Below are 20195 nucleotides of genomic sequence, written 5' to 3' on the forward strand. Positions count from 1 at the left end.
GTAGGAACTCTGCTTTCTTCCCTTCCCTTCCTGGTAGTGAGGAGCCCGCCGATGACAGAGACTGTGCAGAGGAGCTTTAAAGTCTGCCTCCTGGCTAGACGGGCTGCAAAATATATGTAATATGTATCACACCCTAATGGTTCTGTTTGGTGTCGGTTTTTGTTTTTTCTTCCAAATTTAATGTCTCACTGGTTTTAGTGCCATTTATTTGGCAAAAAAGTGAAATTTAAGAATCGGACCTATAACGCATATTTGGACTTGGGTCTGTTTTTTGAATGTTGCTTACTAGCTAAAAATTCAAAGGATACTTTTATTTCAAAAAAGATATAATTATCTTAACACATGACTTCAGGTAACTGCTACCAAAAAGAGAGTTTCTAACAATCTTATTTAAGAACAGCATAGAAGGAGGAAAACTTACTTAGAGGATTTTCTTCAAGTAATAAACTCACATTATCCCTACCCGCTTATTTGTTAAACTTCTTAATTCAAAACTTACATTCTGTTATGTGGTAATTTTTTTATCCTTTTTTTTTTTTAAATCCTTTGTTGGCAGTTAAATCGGAGTGACAGTGACAGCTCAACTCTGGCTAAAAAGTCACTCTTCGTGAGAAACTCCAGCGAACGGCGCAGTTTGAGGGTTAAAAGGGTATGTATTCCCTCATTAACATCCCACTGTTTTAGACCAGCCCAGAACCACGAATTGTGAGGCATAAATACCAGGACCGTTGACTGTTAGTGCTCCATGCTCAGGCTGTTGAATTAAGCTACTGTGAGTACTTTACACGGAGTCACAAAGGTTTTGTCAGTTTTGGACGTAGAAGATGTGCCTCAGACCATTCACTCACCACTGGTTTGGACCAGTGGTAATGCGATAGCCAAGGCTGGAAATTTAGTTTGTTTACTTACCAATAGCAGAAATATTAATGGAAAGTCGTTTGTTTACTGTTATTAATTCCGGTGTAAAATGAGTTGTTTACTAAGTACAGAGTACTGTGTGTGCACAGCTGTGTAGGTGATAAAGTCACCGCCTTCAGGAGTTTGCAGTATGGAGGAGAATCAGAGGTGTGCTTAGGATGGTGGGATAACAGAAGGGAATGAGCCCCTCTGGCTGGGAGAGTCAGGAAAGGCTTCCTGTGGCAGGCCTGTGACTTTGGTGCCTAAAACTTTGGGAAGAAAACGGCCGCTTTTGTTAGGAGTGAGGAGAGGATGCTGGACGCTGACAGGAGATGTTATGGAATGACACAGGGGCAGGGAAGCATGTTCGGACGTGAGGCGTCATCCAGCTCAGCCAGAGCGTGGTAGTAGTAAAAACATATTTCTTTTTTTTGTTACTATAAGATAAATATGCTGCATTTATTTAGCATTCAGCATTCTTATGAAATTTTAAGGTGATGTTTTCAGATGACCAAACCTTATCTTTTAAAAGCACCTAAATTTCCATCATTTTGGATGCATACTCTTCTCAACTCATTATGTAGGCCACCTGCCGCCTTAAACAGCACACACTTTCAGAGGGTGGTGGGACTCTTCAGGGAAATCGTAATCTAGAAGTGGTTATGACTTGAAGGGAGCTGGAAAAAGGTTAGATTTCTGATAAACTTAGTTATTAAAACTACTTGAGTCAGACAAAGGTTAATCCTGAGACAATGTGTAGCAGATTTTTTTTTTTTCTCTTAGAGTGGTTTTTAAATAGACAGATATGTGGTTTGGTAGAAATGAAGAGGAATGGTATTCTAATTTAGGAGTTATCACTGAAAAAGGAGGAGCCCTGTGGCTTTGTGCTTAAGAGCTCAGCTGCTAACCAAAAGGTAGGTGGTTCAAATCTACCAAGTGCTCCTTGGAAACCCTATGGAGCAGTTATACTCTGTCCTGTAGGGTTGCCATGAATGAGAACCGACTCGATGGTACCTAGCAACAACAACTGAAAAAGATATAAAGGTGTAAGAGAACAAAATCTCTGCAAAGATCAGTAAAAGGTTTACCTGACTGGAAAGGAGAAGTGTCAGGGATATGAGTTAGGAGATGAGAGCGTACCCATTGGCAGTGGTGTTGGAGCCTGCCCATACCAACTTGCCAGAGCCAGTTGATTGTGCTTATCTTCCTAACTCCACAATCAGTGAATCACATTAATAGCTTGAAAATGGTTGCAGTGGAAGTATTTACACCATAGAAATTGGCAAATCTTACAAATCAGTGCCATGCCCCCTCCGAGAGCCAGTTGTTAACCATTTACCAGCACCTGTCTACTGCACACTTGAGTCCTTAGAAAGTCTCCACATGCAGGACAACTAGGAAGGATTTCTGATTCTGAAAAATGAGAAATAAAATCAAAGAGAATGTGTGTCTAGATGATTCTTGCTGTGGATGGAGTTTGTTAGAAAGGGCAGAGGTTGAATGAAGGGAACCCAATTGGAAACCCTGGTGGCATAGTGGTTAGGTGCTGCCGCTGCTAAGCAAGAGGTCGGCAGTTCAAACCCTCCAGGCTCTCCTTGGAAACTCCATGGGGCAGTTCTACTCTGTCCTATAGGGTTGCTATGAGTTGGAATCGACTCGACGGCACTGGGTTTGGTTTTTGGTTTAATAAGAAAACTGGAAACCCTGGTGGCATAGTGGTTAAGAGCTATGGTTGCAAGAGTCAGCAGTTCAAATGCACCAAGGGTAGTTCCATTCTGTCCTGTAGGGTCACTGTGAGTCAGAATTGACTTGACAACAATGGGTTTTTTGTTTTTGCTTTTTTTTTTTTTTTTAAATAAGAAGACTAAGAGCCCTGGAAGCGCAGTAGTTAGTTGCTCAGCTACTAACTGAAAGGTCGGAGCTTCAAACCCTCCAGTCGCTCCGTGGGAGAAAGATCTGGTAGTCCATAAACAATTACAGCGTTGGAAACCCTTGGGTGCAGTTCTGCTCTCTCTTGTAGGGTCTCTATGAGTCGAAATCAGCTTGATGGCAACGAGTAATAAGAATGTTGCAGAAGGCTAGCGGGTAGGTTTTTAGTGAACGTGCAGTATGTATTATACTGGACAGACAAATAGGAAGAGGCAGTAAAATCTATTCCAACTTGGTCTAACTTTCTGAAATAAGAAGAGAGACAGGCCCTCTCCTGTCGTCAAGTTGATTCCAACTCATAGCAACCCTGTAGGACAGAGTAGAACTGCCCCACAGGGTTTCCAAGGAGCGGCTGGTGGATTTGAACTGCCAACCTTTTGGTTAGCAGCCAAGCTTTCAACCACTGTGCCACTAGGGCAGTCTGGCCCAGCCCTAAATGATCTCTCCTTTCTCTGACTTTGTGTGGCACTTACAGGCACTGCTTCACAGCTTACTACTGATTACTGTAATTATTCTGTTCTCTAATTGAAGTCCTCAAGGTCAGATTGTCTTATCTTCCTAGTGTTTTGCCTGCAAACCCCCAGCAGATGTTTATTCATACATGTTCAATAAATGTTTCTTCATAAATGGATAAGATTGACCCCAGGAAGAATATCAGTGATTCAGTGGTGGAAGTAGATTTCATATAATGGGGAATCTAAGAATGAGTTGAAATTGAAGCGTATTGGTCACAGAAGGTAGTCAAACTCTAACCCTGTTGACCACTTACATTCAGGCTGGCATGAGGACATAAGCTATGGCGATAAAGTCATCATGCATACTGAAATGGAGGAAATATAAGTTTCTAGAAATATATTTGCTTTTCACATAGGGCGGGCTTTGTGTAGTGAATTGGTCAAACTAGGCTCTACTGTGGGAACAACTCTAAAACCTCAGTGGCTTAAAACAACAAAGGTTTGTTTCTTGCTTAGCTACTGTTCGTTGGAGGTTGGCTGGATGCTCTCCTACTTATTATTCTTCTCAGCCAGGACCCAGGCAGAGGGAGCCTCCATCTCTGTAGCTCTCTGACCCTGGAGCGGGGACAAGCACCTAGGCAAATCTCGTATAGGACTTGAAAGATTTCTGCCTGCAAGTGACACGTCACTGTTACTCAGCTTTCATTAGCCAAAGTAAGTCTCTAGGCCAGCCGTGGGAACAGAGAAGTGCAATCCCTTTACGTGCCAGGAAGGAGGAAAAACAGGATATTGGTGATCGTTGCCGAAGACTGCCAATATCATAAGGGTGTTTTGATGATGTTCTTGATTGTTTTGTTTCTGACTCCCCAGACCGTTTGCCAGCCAGTCCTTAGAAGAGCAGCACAAGAATGCCCGGTGCGTACATCTCTAGACTTAGAACTGGATCTCCAGGCATCTCTGACCCGACAGAGCCGCCTCAATGATGAGCTGCAGGCCCTGAGGGGCTTGCGGCAAAAGCTGGAGGAACTGAAGGCTCAAGGAGAGACCGACCTCCCGCGGGGTGTGCTGGAGGATGAGAGGTTCCAGAAGCTCCTGAAACAAGCTGAGAAGCAGGTACAGACCTTGACATCTCTGCTTTCTCTGAAGGCCTAAAAAAAACCCCGCTGCCATCGAGTCAGTTCTGACTCATAGTGACCCTACAGGACAGAGTAGAACTGCCCCACAGAGTTTCCAAGGAGTGCCTGGTGGATTTGAACTGCCAACCTTTTGGTTAGCAGCCCTAGCACTTAACCACTACGCCACCAGGGTTTCCTCTGAAGGCCTACAGAGGGTTAATCTTTTTTAAAGCATACCACGTAGAAGGCACCCAGCTTAGACCTCAAGCAAAAGTCTTCCGATCCTTTTTCTAAAACTCGGAACACATTTCCCTATTGTTATAGGTCTTTTTTTTAACTCAGAATGTTGATAAAAGAGTGACACTGCCACCCAGTAGGATACAGCTAGTGGTCCCCCACCTCCACCCCACCCCACACCTGCAGCTCTGGTGGCCACTGGCCTCCGGGCAGGACAGGAACGTGGCAACAAAGGGAAGTGGCTGTCCTCATTTCTCCTCAGTGTCTCTCTTTGTCTCAACATAAGACTTGGTAAATAAATACAGTACAACTTTGAACATAAATGGTGAATTTCCTTTGGATTTTCTCTGAGTGGCTCTTGAAGGATACATTAAACACATCATTTGTGAATGTATTGCTGAATTTAATGCTCCTAAATGTTCACATTTTTTCTTACCTTCAAGAAAGCTTGCACCTCAGATATTGGTGTTCTCCTTTGCCTTTCACCATACAAGCAGCTGTAACAATAGAATGAAATTACTGATGCTTTTTAAGACAATTTTTGTTGTTTTTTTTTTTAAGGGAATGTTTCTATTCTGCCACCTAAATATTGAAAAATTTCAAGCATGCGTATTTATGAAGTTTATTTTCTCTCGAGATTAGAATTTATAGTTTGGTATGGGAACGTGTGTTCGCATCCATCTGTAATATACGAATAGAGTTTTTCATGTAGCTGGAGTATTATAAATGCCAAAGCAGTATATGCTTTCACTCCTTTTGGATGAAAATCTGAAATGATTAGACACTTCCTTAAATTAATAGACGATCTTATCCATAATATAAACTTCACTTTGGGTCAAAATTGTCTTTTGATGGTGTAGCGTATGGCACCATAGGAAAACTTTGAGTGATTTAGCGGACTAACATTCTTAGTGGCAGAAAAAATCATAGGAGTAGCTGGCAGATTTTCCACACATAAATATGAAATTAAACTAAACTCCCTCACGAGTGAACTTTTCCAAAACAGCCATCACTGCCATTCAGTGCAGCCATTTATATGACGTGGGTGCTGTTTTCCCCTTTCGTCTAAACCGTTAGCGTTTTGATTATCCTTGTTGCAAACCACCATCTAAAAAGTAGTTGCTGGCTAGAATGCGTGGCTGACGCTCTGTTACTTCCAGCGCCTTCCTCAGAACCAACACCTCCATAAAGACGAAGCCGTAAGTACGTGGGGTTTTTAATCCTTTAAAATCACAACACAACGCAATGCACTTCTGTACAAAGTCGAATGCAGACGGCCTTCTCAGTAGTTAGCTGAATGCCACATTGGACGTATTTTGCTCACAGAGCAGGCGTTCTATCACCCACATGGTAACACTGATTTAGATACGGCCGCTTGGTCTCAGAACTGCTCAGAATATTTAAAAAATCACTAACCTTTCCAATTTGGGTCAAGAATACGAAGACTCAAGAGCCAAGATCTGCGAGTCTTGCCCCATTCAGGATTTAATTAAGCAAGTCTCCTTCCAGGTTTTGAAAGTGCCTTAAGAAGAATGACAGTTTATTCTTTTATAAAAAACAGTGCTTTATTTTTATATTAATTTGCAGTTGTTTAGTCCTAAATGGAAACCACTTATGCGTAATTCTGGCCTCATAATAAGCTTTTAATGATGATTATAAATTCCTTCATAAGGTTTTCACTGGCTAATTCTTTTCAGAAGTAGACTGCCGGGTCCTTCTTTCTAGTCTGTCTTAGTCTGGAAGCTCAGCTGAAACCTGTCCTTCATGGGTGGCCCTGCTGGTATCTGAATACGAGTGGTATAGCTTCCAGCATCACAGCAACACACAAGCCCCCACAGTACAACAAACTGACAGACACATGGGGGAAAAGAGGAAGACCCCAAAGAGGTGGATTGACACAGTGACTGCAACAATGAGCTCAAGCATAACAATGATTGTGAGGATGGCGCAGGACCAGGCAGTGTTTCATTCTGTTGTGCATAAGGTCACCATGAGTTGGAACTGACTCGACGGCACCTAACAACAACAACAGCATAAATTTGTTATATAAGTTGTATCTTAATAGAAGATTTGCGACTGTATAGTCTGATTAACCAACTCTTAGTTGGTTCCAAAATCAGTTTGCACACCAAGATAATGAGGCAGAAGAACTGAAGGAAATGCCTCTTGTAATTGTGTCTGAGGCCAAGGCTTGTGTTCTAGTGCTTCATTAAGGGTCTGTAGCCCAGGGGCTGAGAACAGAGCAGGAGAGGGCCAAGGAGACTGTTGTTTCTCACGCCTGCAGGACCAGCCCCCTATAAACCATGCAAACTGCATCTTACAAGTAGTCCATCAGAGGGGAGAAGGAAGAAAGAATATCTGTGGCTTTTGTTTTTTCCATGCTTTAATAGAATTGTATTTTCTATAAGAGGGTTGGATTGGAGGGTCTCCAGGGTCCCTTCCAGTCGCACAGTTCTGTGATCTATTGATCAGTTGCCGTTGAGTCGATTTCAACTCATTATGACTAGAAGTTTCTAACATTGACTCATTTCTGCACTTCCTCTTCATTTCCACATCTACTTCCTAATATACACACAGCTGCATGTACGCACACACACGCGCACACACACACACTGCCCTTTCATTTCCCTGTGGTGTTGGGGATTTGTGAGATTTTCAGCAAAGGTAGTCATAAAATGCCTATCGATGAGCAGAGAGCCTGCCAGTTGCCATAAAGAACATGACTCCCCGAAAAGCAGTTAGTTGAACCCAGGAGCAGATCTTGGATTTGCCTCTTTGTCAGGTCTCTGGGCCGCACTGTACAACACACCTGGCTTCTTCCTCTGTGGTCGGAAGTCTGTTTTGTAGCTTGGAATAAATACTGAGTCATAGTTAGTGTCCTCCTGTGCTGTACAATCCCCCTTAGGAAGCAGAAGAAACTTTGGGTGTAAATTACAACTGGCTTGCCTTCCTTATTCCAGTATGCATCTTAATGTGACTTTACATAAATCACTTGACCTTTCTAAAGGTCAGGCTCCCGTCACGCAAAATGAAAGTTAATCATACTCTTCCAGAGAGCATAAAAATGACATCCAGTGCTCATGAACCAGGCAGCTTCTCATGATTTGGGGTGAGGAGGGGAGAAGCATGCTTAGGGGGACTGGTATTTTTCCAAAGGAAACTGGTATTGGTTACAAAGCAGAAAGTTCTGAGTGTTTCCTTGTTAAAATGCCAAGGCTCTATGGTACTGGACTTTCTTTTAAGCTTAAAATAATAGAGATGTTAGCATTTTGAAAAGTTAGAATCCACTGAGAAAATTATTTGTCAAAGATAATTAACACACCTCACTGAACAAAATAAGTCCTAATAATTACAACTTAGTATTCATCATTGAGAGTTAACGGCATGCGTAGGTGGTTACTGTTGATTATTACAGCTAATTCAGTGATAAATTTTGTCATCCAGATTTCCTGAGAAAGATATATATACAGAAAACACAGAGACAAGTATAGTATGCAGTAAAGTGAGTTTTTGTTCACCCTGAAAAGAAGTACCTGTTGTTCCGTGGCCAGTCTTACTTAGTGCAAAACAAAGCCAAGTTTCAAAGTAATTTTGTAATCGCCACAAAGATGCTGGTAGTTGAAAATACCAGCATCCATTGGGCTACTTAGATGGACTGTCTTAATAGGTCTCTACAAGGAATACAATAGATCTCCATGATTCCATTCACATGGAAGGCAACTAAAGACAGAGAACAGGGCCCACCGGGAGCCTATTTATTGCTCATCCAATAAAATAAAATTTCTCTGGAAACTGGGTCAGATTTTCTTAACTAGATCTGTCCACATGTACTTCCCTTCTCTGCCTTTTCCTGATTTATCCATGTTCAATTTAGTAAGCAGATGGCCTTTTAAAGTTGATTTATCCATGTGATAAGTTACCAAGAATTAGAATAGCAGCAATGTTTTAGTATAATTATTAGTTTACTAATTTGATACACCAAATCGTGGTAGAGATTACTTCTTTGTGTTTATCTTACTTGCACCTCATGAAAAATCATTTATTGAAGTTAGGACACTAAAATGACATGGTTGTCCCCTTTGAACGTGATTTATATAAATTCAGAAGCTCAGAGTAACAGCTAAACTAACCAATCAACTTCAAAATAACCAAGAAGAGTCATTAGTAAACAAATATAGGTTGCTTTTATGGACCAAATCTTTCAAAATGGAGAGAGGAACAAGAAGCAATAAAAAATATCTGGAAAGGGAATCCTTTGTGGTGAAAAAATGGAAGTTACTGCAGCCTTACATAAAATGGTATGAAAATAAGTGCTGAATAAGTAGTTTTTATTTACTAAAAGGGCCATGGCATTTTTATTTTTAAATTTAAAGTGAATCTAGTATACTTTTGCTTTGAGAATATTTTAACACTTAAAAAAATTTTTTTAAGTTAAAAAAGTAATACACATTTATAGAAGAAGTAACCCTAATCCCACCACACTTTTCAAAAAAATAGAAGAGGAGAGAACACTTCTTACCTTGTTCAGTGAGGGTGAGCATTACCCTGATACCAAAGCCAGATAAGAACACCACAAGAGAAATACAGAACAATATCCCTAAAGAACATAGATGCAAAAAATACTTGACAAAATAATAGCAAACCAAATTCAAAACATATTAAAAGGATTATACACTACGATCAAGTGGGATTTATCCCAGGGAGGCAAGGGTGGTTCAACATTAGAAAATCAGTCGGTGTCATACACTGCATTAATAGAATAAGCAAAAAGAACCTCTTGATAATTTCAATCAATACAGAAAAGGCATTTGACAAAATTCAGTACTCTGTCATGATAAGAGAGTCAACAAGAAAGCTATTAGAAGTAATTAGTGAATTCAGCAAAGTGGCAGGGTACAAGCTGGCATGCAAAAATCATTTGGATTTCTAGACATCATCAATGACCAAGATGAAAAGGAAATTAAGGAAACATTACCATTTATAATAGCATTTAAAAGAATGAAGTACCTAGGAATAAATTTAACCAGGTGAAACACTTGTACACAGAAGATTATAAAACATTTAGTAAAAATAAATAAAATAAATATTCTCCATATAACAGGATGGCATAAATAAATGGAAGGATATTCCGTGTTCATGGATGGAAAGTCTTAAGATGTCAGTACTACCCAAAGCAATCTATAGATTCAATGCAATCCTCATCCAAATTCCAACAGCCTTCTTTGAGAAATAGAAAAGCCAATCCTCAAATTTATACGGAAGGGCAAGGGACACTGAATAGCTAAAGCAGCCTTGAAGAATAAAACAGGAGAACTCACACTTTCTGATTTCAAAACATACTACAAAGCTAAAGTAAGTAAAACAGCTTGGTGCTGGTGTAATAATAGACCAATGAGATAGAACTGAAAGTCCATACATCTGTGATCGGCGGATTTTCGACGAGTGCTAAGTCTATTCATAGGGGAAGGAAGAGTCTCTTCAGTAAATGGTGCTGAGAAAATTTGTTTTCCACATGCAGAAGAATGAATCAAGATTCCTGCCTCACGTCATACACAAAAACCAATTCAAAATGGATAAAGGACCTAAGTGGAGCCACCAGTCCTTAGGCCCCTGATGTGGGTAGGTGAGGACCCTGTTTAATAGGCAAAGCAATGCCAAACATCAAACACCCATCTCTCCACCGTATAGCCGAAACAGTTGTAGTCTGCCAACAAGGGCCTGTTCTCCTGAAATAGGTCCATACAGGTCCATGCAGCGGGGGAAAGGTACTCAAAGTCCACGGACCGGTTATGCCTGGACAGGAGCCGCTTCTGTCCTGAGCTCCCTCTAGTTAGTGGAGCTGGCAAATTATTTTTTCTCCCAATTGTGAATTTACTCCTTCTCCCAGTTTTTCCCAGGCTGGGAGGATGGCTCTAGGCACTCAGCAGGGCCTATCCCAGGCCCAGGGAAATCAACAGCGGCTGAAGCTGGCTTGGGTGTGGGCAGTATGGTAAAATGTACGTTTAAGTACTTAGCTTTTGCCGAGAGCACCGTTCTTCTCTGATTCCAAAAGTGTGAGTAGGCTATGTGGCTGGCTGCTTCTCCCTGAGGAAACTGCTGCCGAATGAATGCTAGTACCAGCCCACCACAGCCACTCCTGGGAATGGTGTCTGAGGGCTCCCTGCGATTCAGGTCCCGTAACTCTTCTCCACTTCTGAACCATCTCTTCCTCCCCCTGGTGCTCAGTTCATTTTCTAACTTTGCCTTTGTTGTTCAGGGCTCCTAGCTTGTCATAAATATACTTGTTTTTTCGGGTCTTTGTTGTAAGAGGGCTCACCGGAAGCATCTGTCTATTCCACCATCTTGGCCCTGCCTCTGGAGAAACTTTCTTGATAGCCAGTAATCAGTGGGAAAAAAACTCTGAGTTGTTATAAACCTTATGAGAGTTACTGATACAAATTAATCTCTAAACAACAGTCACCTAACAACCTGCCTTGCCCACAGACCTATTTGTTAACTCATTCAACATATATTTGCTCTGCACCTACAGTGTGCTGAGCCTGGGAGGCATGAGGGATTTGGGCACTGAGGAAGGCAAGGCTGGCCAAGTCCCTGGCCTGGAGTTGCCCATATTCTGTGAGGGAGGCAGACAAGAAAGGAGGATTGTCCTAGTGTGTGGTCAAGCCTATTCCAACTCCTAGTGACCCCAAATCACAGTGTAGAACTGTCCCATAGGGTTTTCTTGGCAGTAATCTTCACAGGAGCAAATTGCCAGTTCTTTCTCCCACGGAGCTGCTGAGTGGGTTAGAACTGCCAGTCTTTCGGTTAGTAGCTGAGTGCTTAAGTTGTGCTACCGAGGCTCCTAAAGGGGGCTAAGGGATTCTTCAGAAGCATCTCCAGGTCCTGTGCTGTCCAAAGGTCTCGCTGTGAAAATGGCTGCTCCTCAGTAAGTGTTCTAAGGACAAACCAAGTCACAGTCCATCCTGGCAGGGATACAGTGATGCTCTCTTTCTGTTACATGGATGGGAAGCTGAATGAGAGCAGCGGGGCGTCACTTCCAGCACGCAGCAGCTCCCCAAAGCGTGGCTCACATTTGCCACCTTTTCCAACATCTGTGGTGAGAATTGGGAGGAAAGTGAAGGTGAGACTACCCTGTACGGGCACCAAAGTTTTTCCTTAGAACTCCTTTGCTTGAAGCAGCTTTCCAAACAAGTCCCAAAAGCAACTTTGTGTATTTATAATGTCCCACACTGTTTCTCAAGACATAAATAAGGTAAATTGAATTAGTTTTATTTCTGTCAGATGGGAATAACTATTGTTTTTAAGAACAAATTGACAAAATTTTGTACTACTACACTCTACCATATTAAGTACATATTTATTATGTTCATAAGTTTCCAGCCATTTGATTTAATATAATTCATTTTATAAGGCACCATTGGAAACAACCTCTGCAAATGTAGGCGATTGTCAAAGATAAACCAATGAATTAAAAATCTTTACTGTGCACATGAATCTTTGTAAATTTGTTTAAACAGACACAGCCTTTGCCCTCGTGAAGCTTACGGACAGTGCAGATAGCTCAAACCACGAGGCAATATTGAGCCCCAGCTGGAATTAGCAACCAGGCGGCTCTGAGCACTCCTACGGGGAGGGAGTCGGCGCTTTTGTAGAGGGCGGCAGGTGGGGGAGCAGAGTCACCACGGCCCTTTAAACCACAGTGATAGTTCTTAGCATGAGTCCCATAGTTTTCAAATATGAAGGAAGGAAGAGCAGCAAATAGCATGTTCATATTTAAACCTCATTTCTTATTTGTGTGTGTGTATAAGGAATTATCCTTTTATTTGATATCATCCAATCAACCAGTTGCCATCAACTCAATCCTGACTTATGGAGACCCCGTGTGTGTCAAGAGTAGAACTGCTCCATAGGTTTTTAATGGCTGATTTTTTGGGAAGAGATCACCAAGCCTTTATTCTGAGATGCCTCTAATAAATAATAAATAAACAGGTTTGGATTTGATATCAGATAAGCCTTATTATTATACAATATTGTGTTTTTCAACTCAGAGTATAAATTATACATAACTTTGATTACTTTTCCCCAATAGCAGAGTAATATAAACACAGAATTATATGTTGTCTTAAGTCACCTAGTGCTGCTGTAACACCAATACCACAAGTGGGTGGCTTTAAAGAACAGGAATTTATTTTCTCATAGATCAGGAGGCTAGAAGTTTCAATTCTGGGTGTGGCTTTATGGGAAGATCCTTCTCCGTCGGTGGCCCTGTGAGGTCCTTGGCATTCCTGGATGTCTGTCTTCCTTCTGTGTGTGCCTCTGTGTCATTTCTGCTCTTTTTATAACTTGGAAGGTTTAGGACCCCACCCTACTCTGGTATAATTTCATTAACATAAAAAAAAACCCTATTTCAAACAGGGTCGTACTCACAGGTACCTAAAAAACCAAAACCCACTGCTGTGGAGTCGATTCCGACTCATAGCGACCCTATAGGACAGTGTAGAACTGCCCCATAGAGTTTCCAAGGAGTGCTTGGAGCATTCAAACTGCCAGCCGCTTGGTTAGTAGCCGTAGCACTTAACCACTACGCCACCAGGGTTTCCTTCACAGGTACGGAATTCAGCACGTATTTTGGGGGAATCCAGTTTAATCCAAAATATCTGTATGTGTGGATGTGGCTTATTGTGAATATTTAAAATACATTGTTGTTATTAGGTGTCATCAAGTCGGCTCTGACTCAGCAGCACTGTGTACGGCAGGACAAAACACTGCCCAGTCCTGCACCATCCTCACAATCGTTGCTATGCTTGAGCCCATTGTTGCAGCCACCATGTCACTCCATCTCGTTGAGGGTCTTCCTCTTTTTTGCTGACCCTCTACTTTACCAAGTATTGACGTCCTTCTCCAGGGATGGTTCCCTCCTGATAACATGTCCAAAGTATCTGACACGAAGTCTCACCATCGTCACTTCTAAGAAGCATTCTGGCTGTACTTCTTCCAAGACAGAAAGGCAGATTTGTTCGTTCTTTTGGCAGTCCATGGTATATTCTATATTCTTTGCCAGTACCATAGTTCAAAGGCATCAGTTCTTCTTTGGTCCTCCTCATTCATTGTTGAACTTTTTGCATGCATACGAGGCGATTGAAAACACTGTGGCCAGGGTCAGGCGCACCTTAGTCCTCAAAGGGACATCTTTGCTTTTCAACACTTTAAAGAGATCTTTTGCAGCAGATTTGCCCAAGAAATCAGTATTTGTTGAGTCCGCCTTCCATGGTCATTGACTGTGGATCCAAGTAAAATGAAATCCTTGACAACTTCAGTCTTTTCTCTGTTTATCATGATGTTGCTTATTGGTCCAGTTGTGTTGATTTGTGTTCTCTTTATGTTGAGGTGTAATCCACAGTGAATGCTGTGATTTTGATCTTTGTCAGTGAGTGCTTCAAGTCCTCTTCACTTTCAGCAAACAAGGTTGTGTCATCTGCATAACGCAGGTTGTTGATAAGAATTCCTCCAGTCCTGATGCTGAGTTCTTCGTGTAGTCCAGCTTCTTGTATTATTTAAAATATGTGTGTGTGTCTGTCTGTATGTGTGTGTATGTATTACATGCCAACTTTTATTCCCTTCCAAAATCTTACATAACCACATGTTTACCTGGAATTTAAAATTCTAAATCCCATTTGAATCAATGTTGCAGCATGGAATAAAATGTGTTATACTGTAGGGTTAATTAAATAATTCTAATAGTAGACTGTTATGTGAGGAAGATTTGGTGACCTGAGGAAAAGTTTATAATATATTGTTAATTTTTAATAATTTTTAAACAAAATTTGTTGTCTTTGCTGTTGCTCCTCCCGCTGGACTCCACCTGTCTTGCTCACAGCTGTATCCCCGGCCTCCTGGTGTAGTGTCTGCCTATAGTAGAAATGACCACCGTAATGCCTAACCCTTTAAATGGTAGATTTAACCATGAGGTGGGCGCTTCTCTTAGTGCTTTACATATATTTTTAACTCAAACTTCATAACAACCCCTTGAAGTAAGTACTGTATTTGCATTTTACAAGTGTAGAAACTAAGGCACAGGGAGACCAAGGAACTTGCCCAAATTCACGTAGCAAGCAGCAGAGGTGGAATTTGAACCCAGGCGATATGTTTCCAAAGTTTGATTTTTCAGCTTTTCTGAGAAGGCAACAAATGTTTGTTGACTGAGTAAATGACTGAATGAATAAAATGAAAAAAAAAAAAAAAAACAACATTTAATATATATGGATTATTCTCTTTTTATTTTTAAAATATATTCATATAAACTACCCAAATGTCCACTAACAGTAACACAGATAGTAGCTTGTGGTAAAGTCACAATGGAATATTGTATAGCAGTGAGAATAACGAGTTATAACTTCATACAATAGTGTGGATGAATCTCAGTATAATGTTGAGCACAAGAAGTTAAACCCTGTCATGGATTCAATTATGTGCCCCCAAAAATGTGTGTAACAATTTGGCTGGGCCATGATTCCTGGTATTGTGTGATTTTTCCTGTATGTTGTAAATCCTGCTTCTGTGATGTAAATAAGGGGGGATGGGCGGCAGTTGTGTTAGTGAGGCAGGACTCAAACTACAAGATTGGATTGTGTCTTGAGGCAATCTCCTGAGATATAAAAGAAAGAAGGAGCAGAGAAACAGGAGGACCTCATACCACCAAGAAAGCAGCACCAGGAGCAGACTGTGTCCTTTGGACCCAGGGTCCCTGCACCTAAGAAGCTTCTTGACCAGGGGAAAATTGAGGACAAGGACCTTCCTCCAGAGCCGACAGAGAAAAACTTCCCCTGGAGCCTATACCCTGAATTTGAACTTTAGCCTACTTTACTGTGAGGGAATAAATTTCTCTTTGTCAAGGCCATCCATTTGTGGTATTTCTGTTATGGCAGCACTAGATAACTAAGAGAGTATATAAAGGATTTCGTTTTACTTGGATCAAAAATCAATGCCCGTGGAAGCAGGAATCAGGAAATGATACAGTATATTGAATTGGGCAAATCTGCTGCAAAAGACCTCTTTAAAATCTTGAAAAGCAAAAATGTCACTTTGATGACTACGGTACAGCTAACCCAAGCTGTGATCTTTTCAGTCACCTCATACGCAAGCTGGACAATGAAAAAGAAATACCAAAGAAGAGTTGACACATTTGAATTATGGTGTTGGTGAAGAATACTGACTATACACATGGACTACCAGAAGAAGGAACAAATCTGTCTTGAAGTACAGCCAGAATGCTTCTTAGAAGCGAGGATGGCCAGACATCATCTCGCTTACTTTGGACATGTTATCAGGAGGGACCAGTCCCTGGAGAAAGACATCATGCTGGACGTCAGAACCAACTCAACAACAAAAACAAAGAGTGCCTACTGTGTGATTCCATTTATGTAAAAGACAAAAGTGGGCAAAAGTAATATATGCTGTTAGAAATCAGAATGCTGGTAACCCTGGGGGGTAGTGACTGGGAGGGCACCAAAGTGGGCTTCTGGGAACTGGGGGTTTTCTCATTCTTGATCTGAGTACTGGTTTCAATTTGTAAAAGTTATTTGAGCTATATGCTTATGTGCACTTTTTTGGTATGTATATAAATAAATAGCTTTTAAAATGGTTCAGAGAGAAAAAAGGTTGAAAATATACTCACCAAAATGTGAACAGTAGGTATTTTCTGGAAACAGTATTACAAGCAGTTTCCAGTTTATTTTGTTGGGGATTCTTAGGTTTTCCATATGTAACAAAATGGACATACATTGCTTATGTAAAAAGATGTTTCAAGTGCAATTAAAGTAAGGGTGTCCTGAGTTGATGGCTCCCGGTCAGCGTGAGTCCCACATGTTGGAGTTGTCCTGAGGTGGTGAGAAGATAGCCCCTCATTGTCTGTGTAGGTTCCCCTCCTGTGGCTTTAGTTCACAGCCTTCAAGCCTGGTAGCACGTCTGGAGGGATTTCTCATTCATGTTTTGATTTTTTTGTGTTTTCATTTCCTTTGCCAGGCTGAACAGTCAAAAGAAGAACAGAAACAAGATTTGAATGCCGAGAAGTTGATGCGGCAAGTCTCCAAGGATGTGTGTCGGCTTCGGGAGCAGAGCCAAAAGGTGCCCCGGCAAGTGCAGTCCTTCAGGTAAACAGCCCCCGTCCCCTGCCTGGGACAGCTTTCGAATCACCCTCAAGTCACCTGAAATAAGTAGAAATTCACTTAGAGTGGGATTGACGTTACTGTTGGGATATGAGACACCAGCTCCTCTGCTCCCAGTTTGAATTTGTAATTTTTGTTTCCTCCTGCTTAAGATTACAGACTCCACTAGTTGCTGTCCTGGTTTTGTTAAAGCTTTGATTAAAGCCTGGATCCTTGAGAACCCGGCGTATCCCCAATTCTTAGTAGCAATTCATACATCTCATCAAGAAATCTCTGCAAGATGCAAAACGGTACAGAAAAGTCATACACCTCTGGCGTTTCTTCGGTGGCACACTCCCTGGGCTCCCCCTGAGCCACACACGGTGGTAGGCCTCACAGTACAGAGACAAAGAACAAGTACATCCTGCTTTTCCAGAGTGTGTTGTGGTCTATAGAGGGGTGGACAGACCCTGGCAATGCTAGGTGGACAATGAAAGGTAGAAGCAGGGGCCTGTGTGAGCACATCCATGTAGGGCAGGGGTCAAGGGCTGCAGAAGTAAACAGGACAAGATTGTAAGAGAGCAGCATCTGAACTTACCCTGGAAGGATGGGTAGGAGTTTGTCAGGCACTAGGTGGTAGGTTTGAGAAGGGCGTCACAGCAGGAGAAAGCACTGTATGTGTGGTGGAGGCTGCCAGCAGGTGAAGCCATAGGCCAGATTTCCTTGTATGCTGTGCTAAAGGTTTTTAACTTCGGTTTTAGACCATGAGGGAGCCAGCAGGGGTCTCCAAGCACAAAAGTAAGTGATGGGGAGAGATATTAGAGGCATTGTGGAGAGAGGCAGGAGAGGAGCTGGTAAAGGGGGGGAGACATTAGGTGACAGGAACATGACCTGGGAGGAGAGTGGGCAGGGCAGTAGGGGGGCAATGGTGGAGCACTGCACTGTGGTGCCAGGGATCGGAGCCCACAGCACTGGAGGAGGAGCTGGAGCGTGGCCAGCATACTGAACACTGCCTTTGGGAGTATCAGTTGGACAATTCTAGCTGATCATCGAGGGAGCGACAGCCAGCACACAAGTGGAAATAATAACCAAAAACCAAGGCTAAGGGGCAGAACAGGAGATAAAGATTGGGGGCCTTCATCCTAGATGTGGAGCTTGAATCAATGGAAATGATTCCCAGAACAAACACCTGGTATAGAGTTGGGCCTGTGCTTTATAGGCAGAAAGCCCCAGAAAACGTGAAAAGGCAGCCAGGAGGGGAGGCCTGGGGAACACTCACCATGGAGGGACATACAGGAAAAGAGATTTAACAAGGAATGGTCGGAGCAGTAAAAGGATAAGGCAGAGTGCAGTTCTGGATCCAGAGGGCGGGGAGGAGATTGTTGATACTGTCAAGTACGACCTAAGAGAGGCGGAAGGAAAACTGTCCCCTAGACACCCTAGGGTGATGAGGAGGCCATTGGTGACCACCCAAGGACAGGTCAGTCAAGTGAGGATGGAAAGCCAGGTTGTATTGGAAATAGGAAAACTTTCAGAAAAATGTGAAGGAAGAAAGAAAAAGGAATCTAGGACACTGGCTTAAATGAAAGTAGGGTCCTGTCCTAGAAAAATTTTTCTTTGTTACTGGTTTTGATCTGGGTGTATGTGTGTATGTCCGTTTGGTATAGAGGAGTCTTTACAAAGTTTATAGGCTTAAGGAATCATGCTAGGGGAGAGGGAACAATTTGAAGTGTCAGGAAAGATGGGGTAAATGATGAGCAAAGATAGTTGTAAAGGAGTGGGATTTGGTGCTGTGTAGAAGTGAAGGGATGCTGAGATATAATGAGCTTTGTTGTTGATGTTAGGTGCCATTGAGTCACTTCCAACTCATAGTGAACCCATGTACAACAAAACGAAACAAGGCCTGGTCCTGTGCCATCCCCACAATTGTTGCTATGTTTGAGGCCACTGTTGCAGCCACTATGTCAATACATCTCATTGAGAGTCTTCCTCTTTTTCACTGACCCTCTGCTTTATCAAGCATGAGGTCCTTCTCCAAGGATTGGTCCTTCCTGATAACATATCCAAAGTACATGAGACAAAGTCTCGCTATCCTCACTTCTAAGGAGTGTTCTGGCTGTACTTCTTCATAATGGGCTTAATACTTTTTTATGTAACGTTATTTATGGTAAAATGGGTTTTCCTGCCTGTATTCTACTTACTGAAACCCTGGTGGCGTAGTGGTTAAAAGCTACGGCTGCTAAGCAAAAGGTCGGCAGTTGGAATCCACCAGGCGCTCCTTGGAAACTCTGTGGGGCAGTTCTACTCTGTTCTATAGGGTCACTATGAGCTGGAATCAACTCAATGGCAATGGGTTTTGTTTTTGTATTTTTATTTTTTTTTTTTTGTTATTCTGCTTAAAGAATCTTTCTTTTAGCTATTAGAGAATGCTACTACTTGAGTTTTTAGAACTGCAGAGTGATAAGAGGAATCTTTTCATGCCCTTGGTATTGTGGTCACTTCGAAAAGTAACCAACATTGTCCAGCATAGAGAACCGTTCAGCTCCCAGTTGTTACTAAAACACAAGACAGAATTCATAAATATTCCCAGCTCCCCTTACCAGGCAGATGATGAGAATGAGTGTGGTGGGCCAGGATAAGACAAACTGCACTGGACGCCTGGTGGTGGCGCCACGTGAAGGCAGTGCTTGGTGACTGACACCTGACTGGCGACAGCAGGAAGTGGCGGTGTCTGGGGCATTCTGCCTAAAGCACAGGCCTGGTTCCACACCAGCTGCTTGTTCACATGGAATCAAGAGCCCAGTGTTCTCTGACTGTCTTAGTTATCTAGTAGTGCTCTGACAGAAGTACTACAAGTGGATAGCTTTAACAAATTTATTCTCTCACAGTCAGGAGGTTAGAAGTCCGAATTCAGGGTGTCAGCTCCAGGGCAGGGCTTTCTCTCTCTGTCAGCGCTGGGGGAAGGCCCTCGTCATCAATATTCCCTTGGGTCTAGGAGTTTCTCAAAGTAGGAATCCTGTGTCCAAAGGATGCGCTCTTTTCCTGGCTCTTTTTTCTTCGTGGTACGAGGTCCCTCTCCTCTCTCTTCGCTTCTCTTTTATATCTCAAAAGAGATTGACTCAAGATACAACTTAATCCCGTAGATTGTGTCCTGCCTCATTAACATAACTGCCTCTAATCCTGCCTCATTAACATCACAGAGGTTAGGATTTTAACACATAGCATAATTCCATCAGATCAGAAATGGAGGACAACTGCACAATACTGAGAATCATAGCCTAGCCAAGTTGACTTAGATTTTGGGGGAACACAATTCAACCCATAGCACTGACCTTCTGATTTTTCAAGGGAAATCAGAAATCGATAATTATTATGTGTAATATCCCAAATGTAAACACTGGCAACTAATTTGAGTGTTC

At 42.2% G+C, this 20195-nt stretch overlaps 1 protein-coding gene across 1 annotated transcript in view; it reads left to right on the forward strand.

The window, feature by feature from the left end:
• WWC2 (WW and C2 domain containing 2) overlaps positions 1-20195 on the forward strand; it is a 322317-nt gene that overhangs the window by 301049 nt on the left and 1073 nt on the right. The window contains exons 20-22 of the mRNA XM_049865000.1: positions 557-649; positions 4152-4394; positions 16655-16782. Of these exons, the coding sequence (XP_049720957.1) occupies positions 557-649; positions 4152-4394; positions 16655-16782 (464 nt within the window). The remainder of the gene's footprint in view (positions 1-556; positions 650-4151; positions 4395-16654; positions 16783-20195) is intronic.

This window comes from Elephas maximus, chromosome 21 (genome assembly GCF_024166365.1).
Source record: "Elephas maximus indicus isolate mEleMax1 chromosome 21, mEleMax1 primary haplotype, whole genome shotgun sequence".
Lineage (NCBI taxonomy): Eukaryota > Metazoa > Chordata > Mammalia > Proboscidea > Elephantidae > Elephas > Elephas maximus.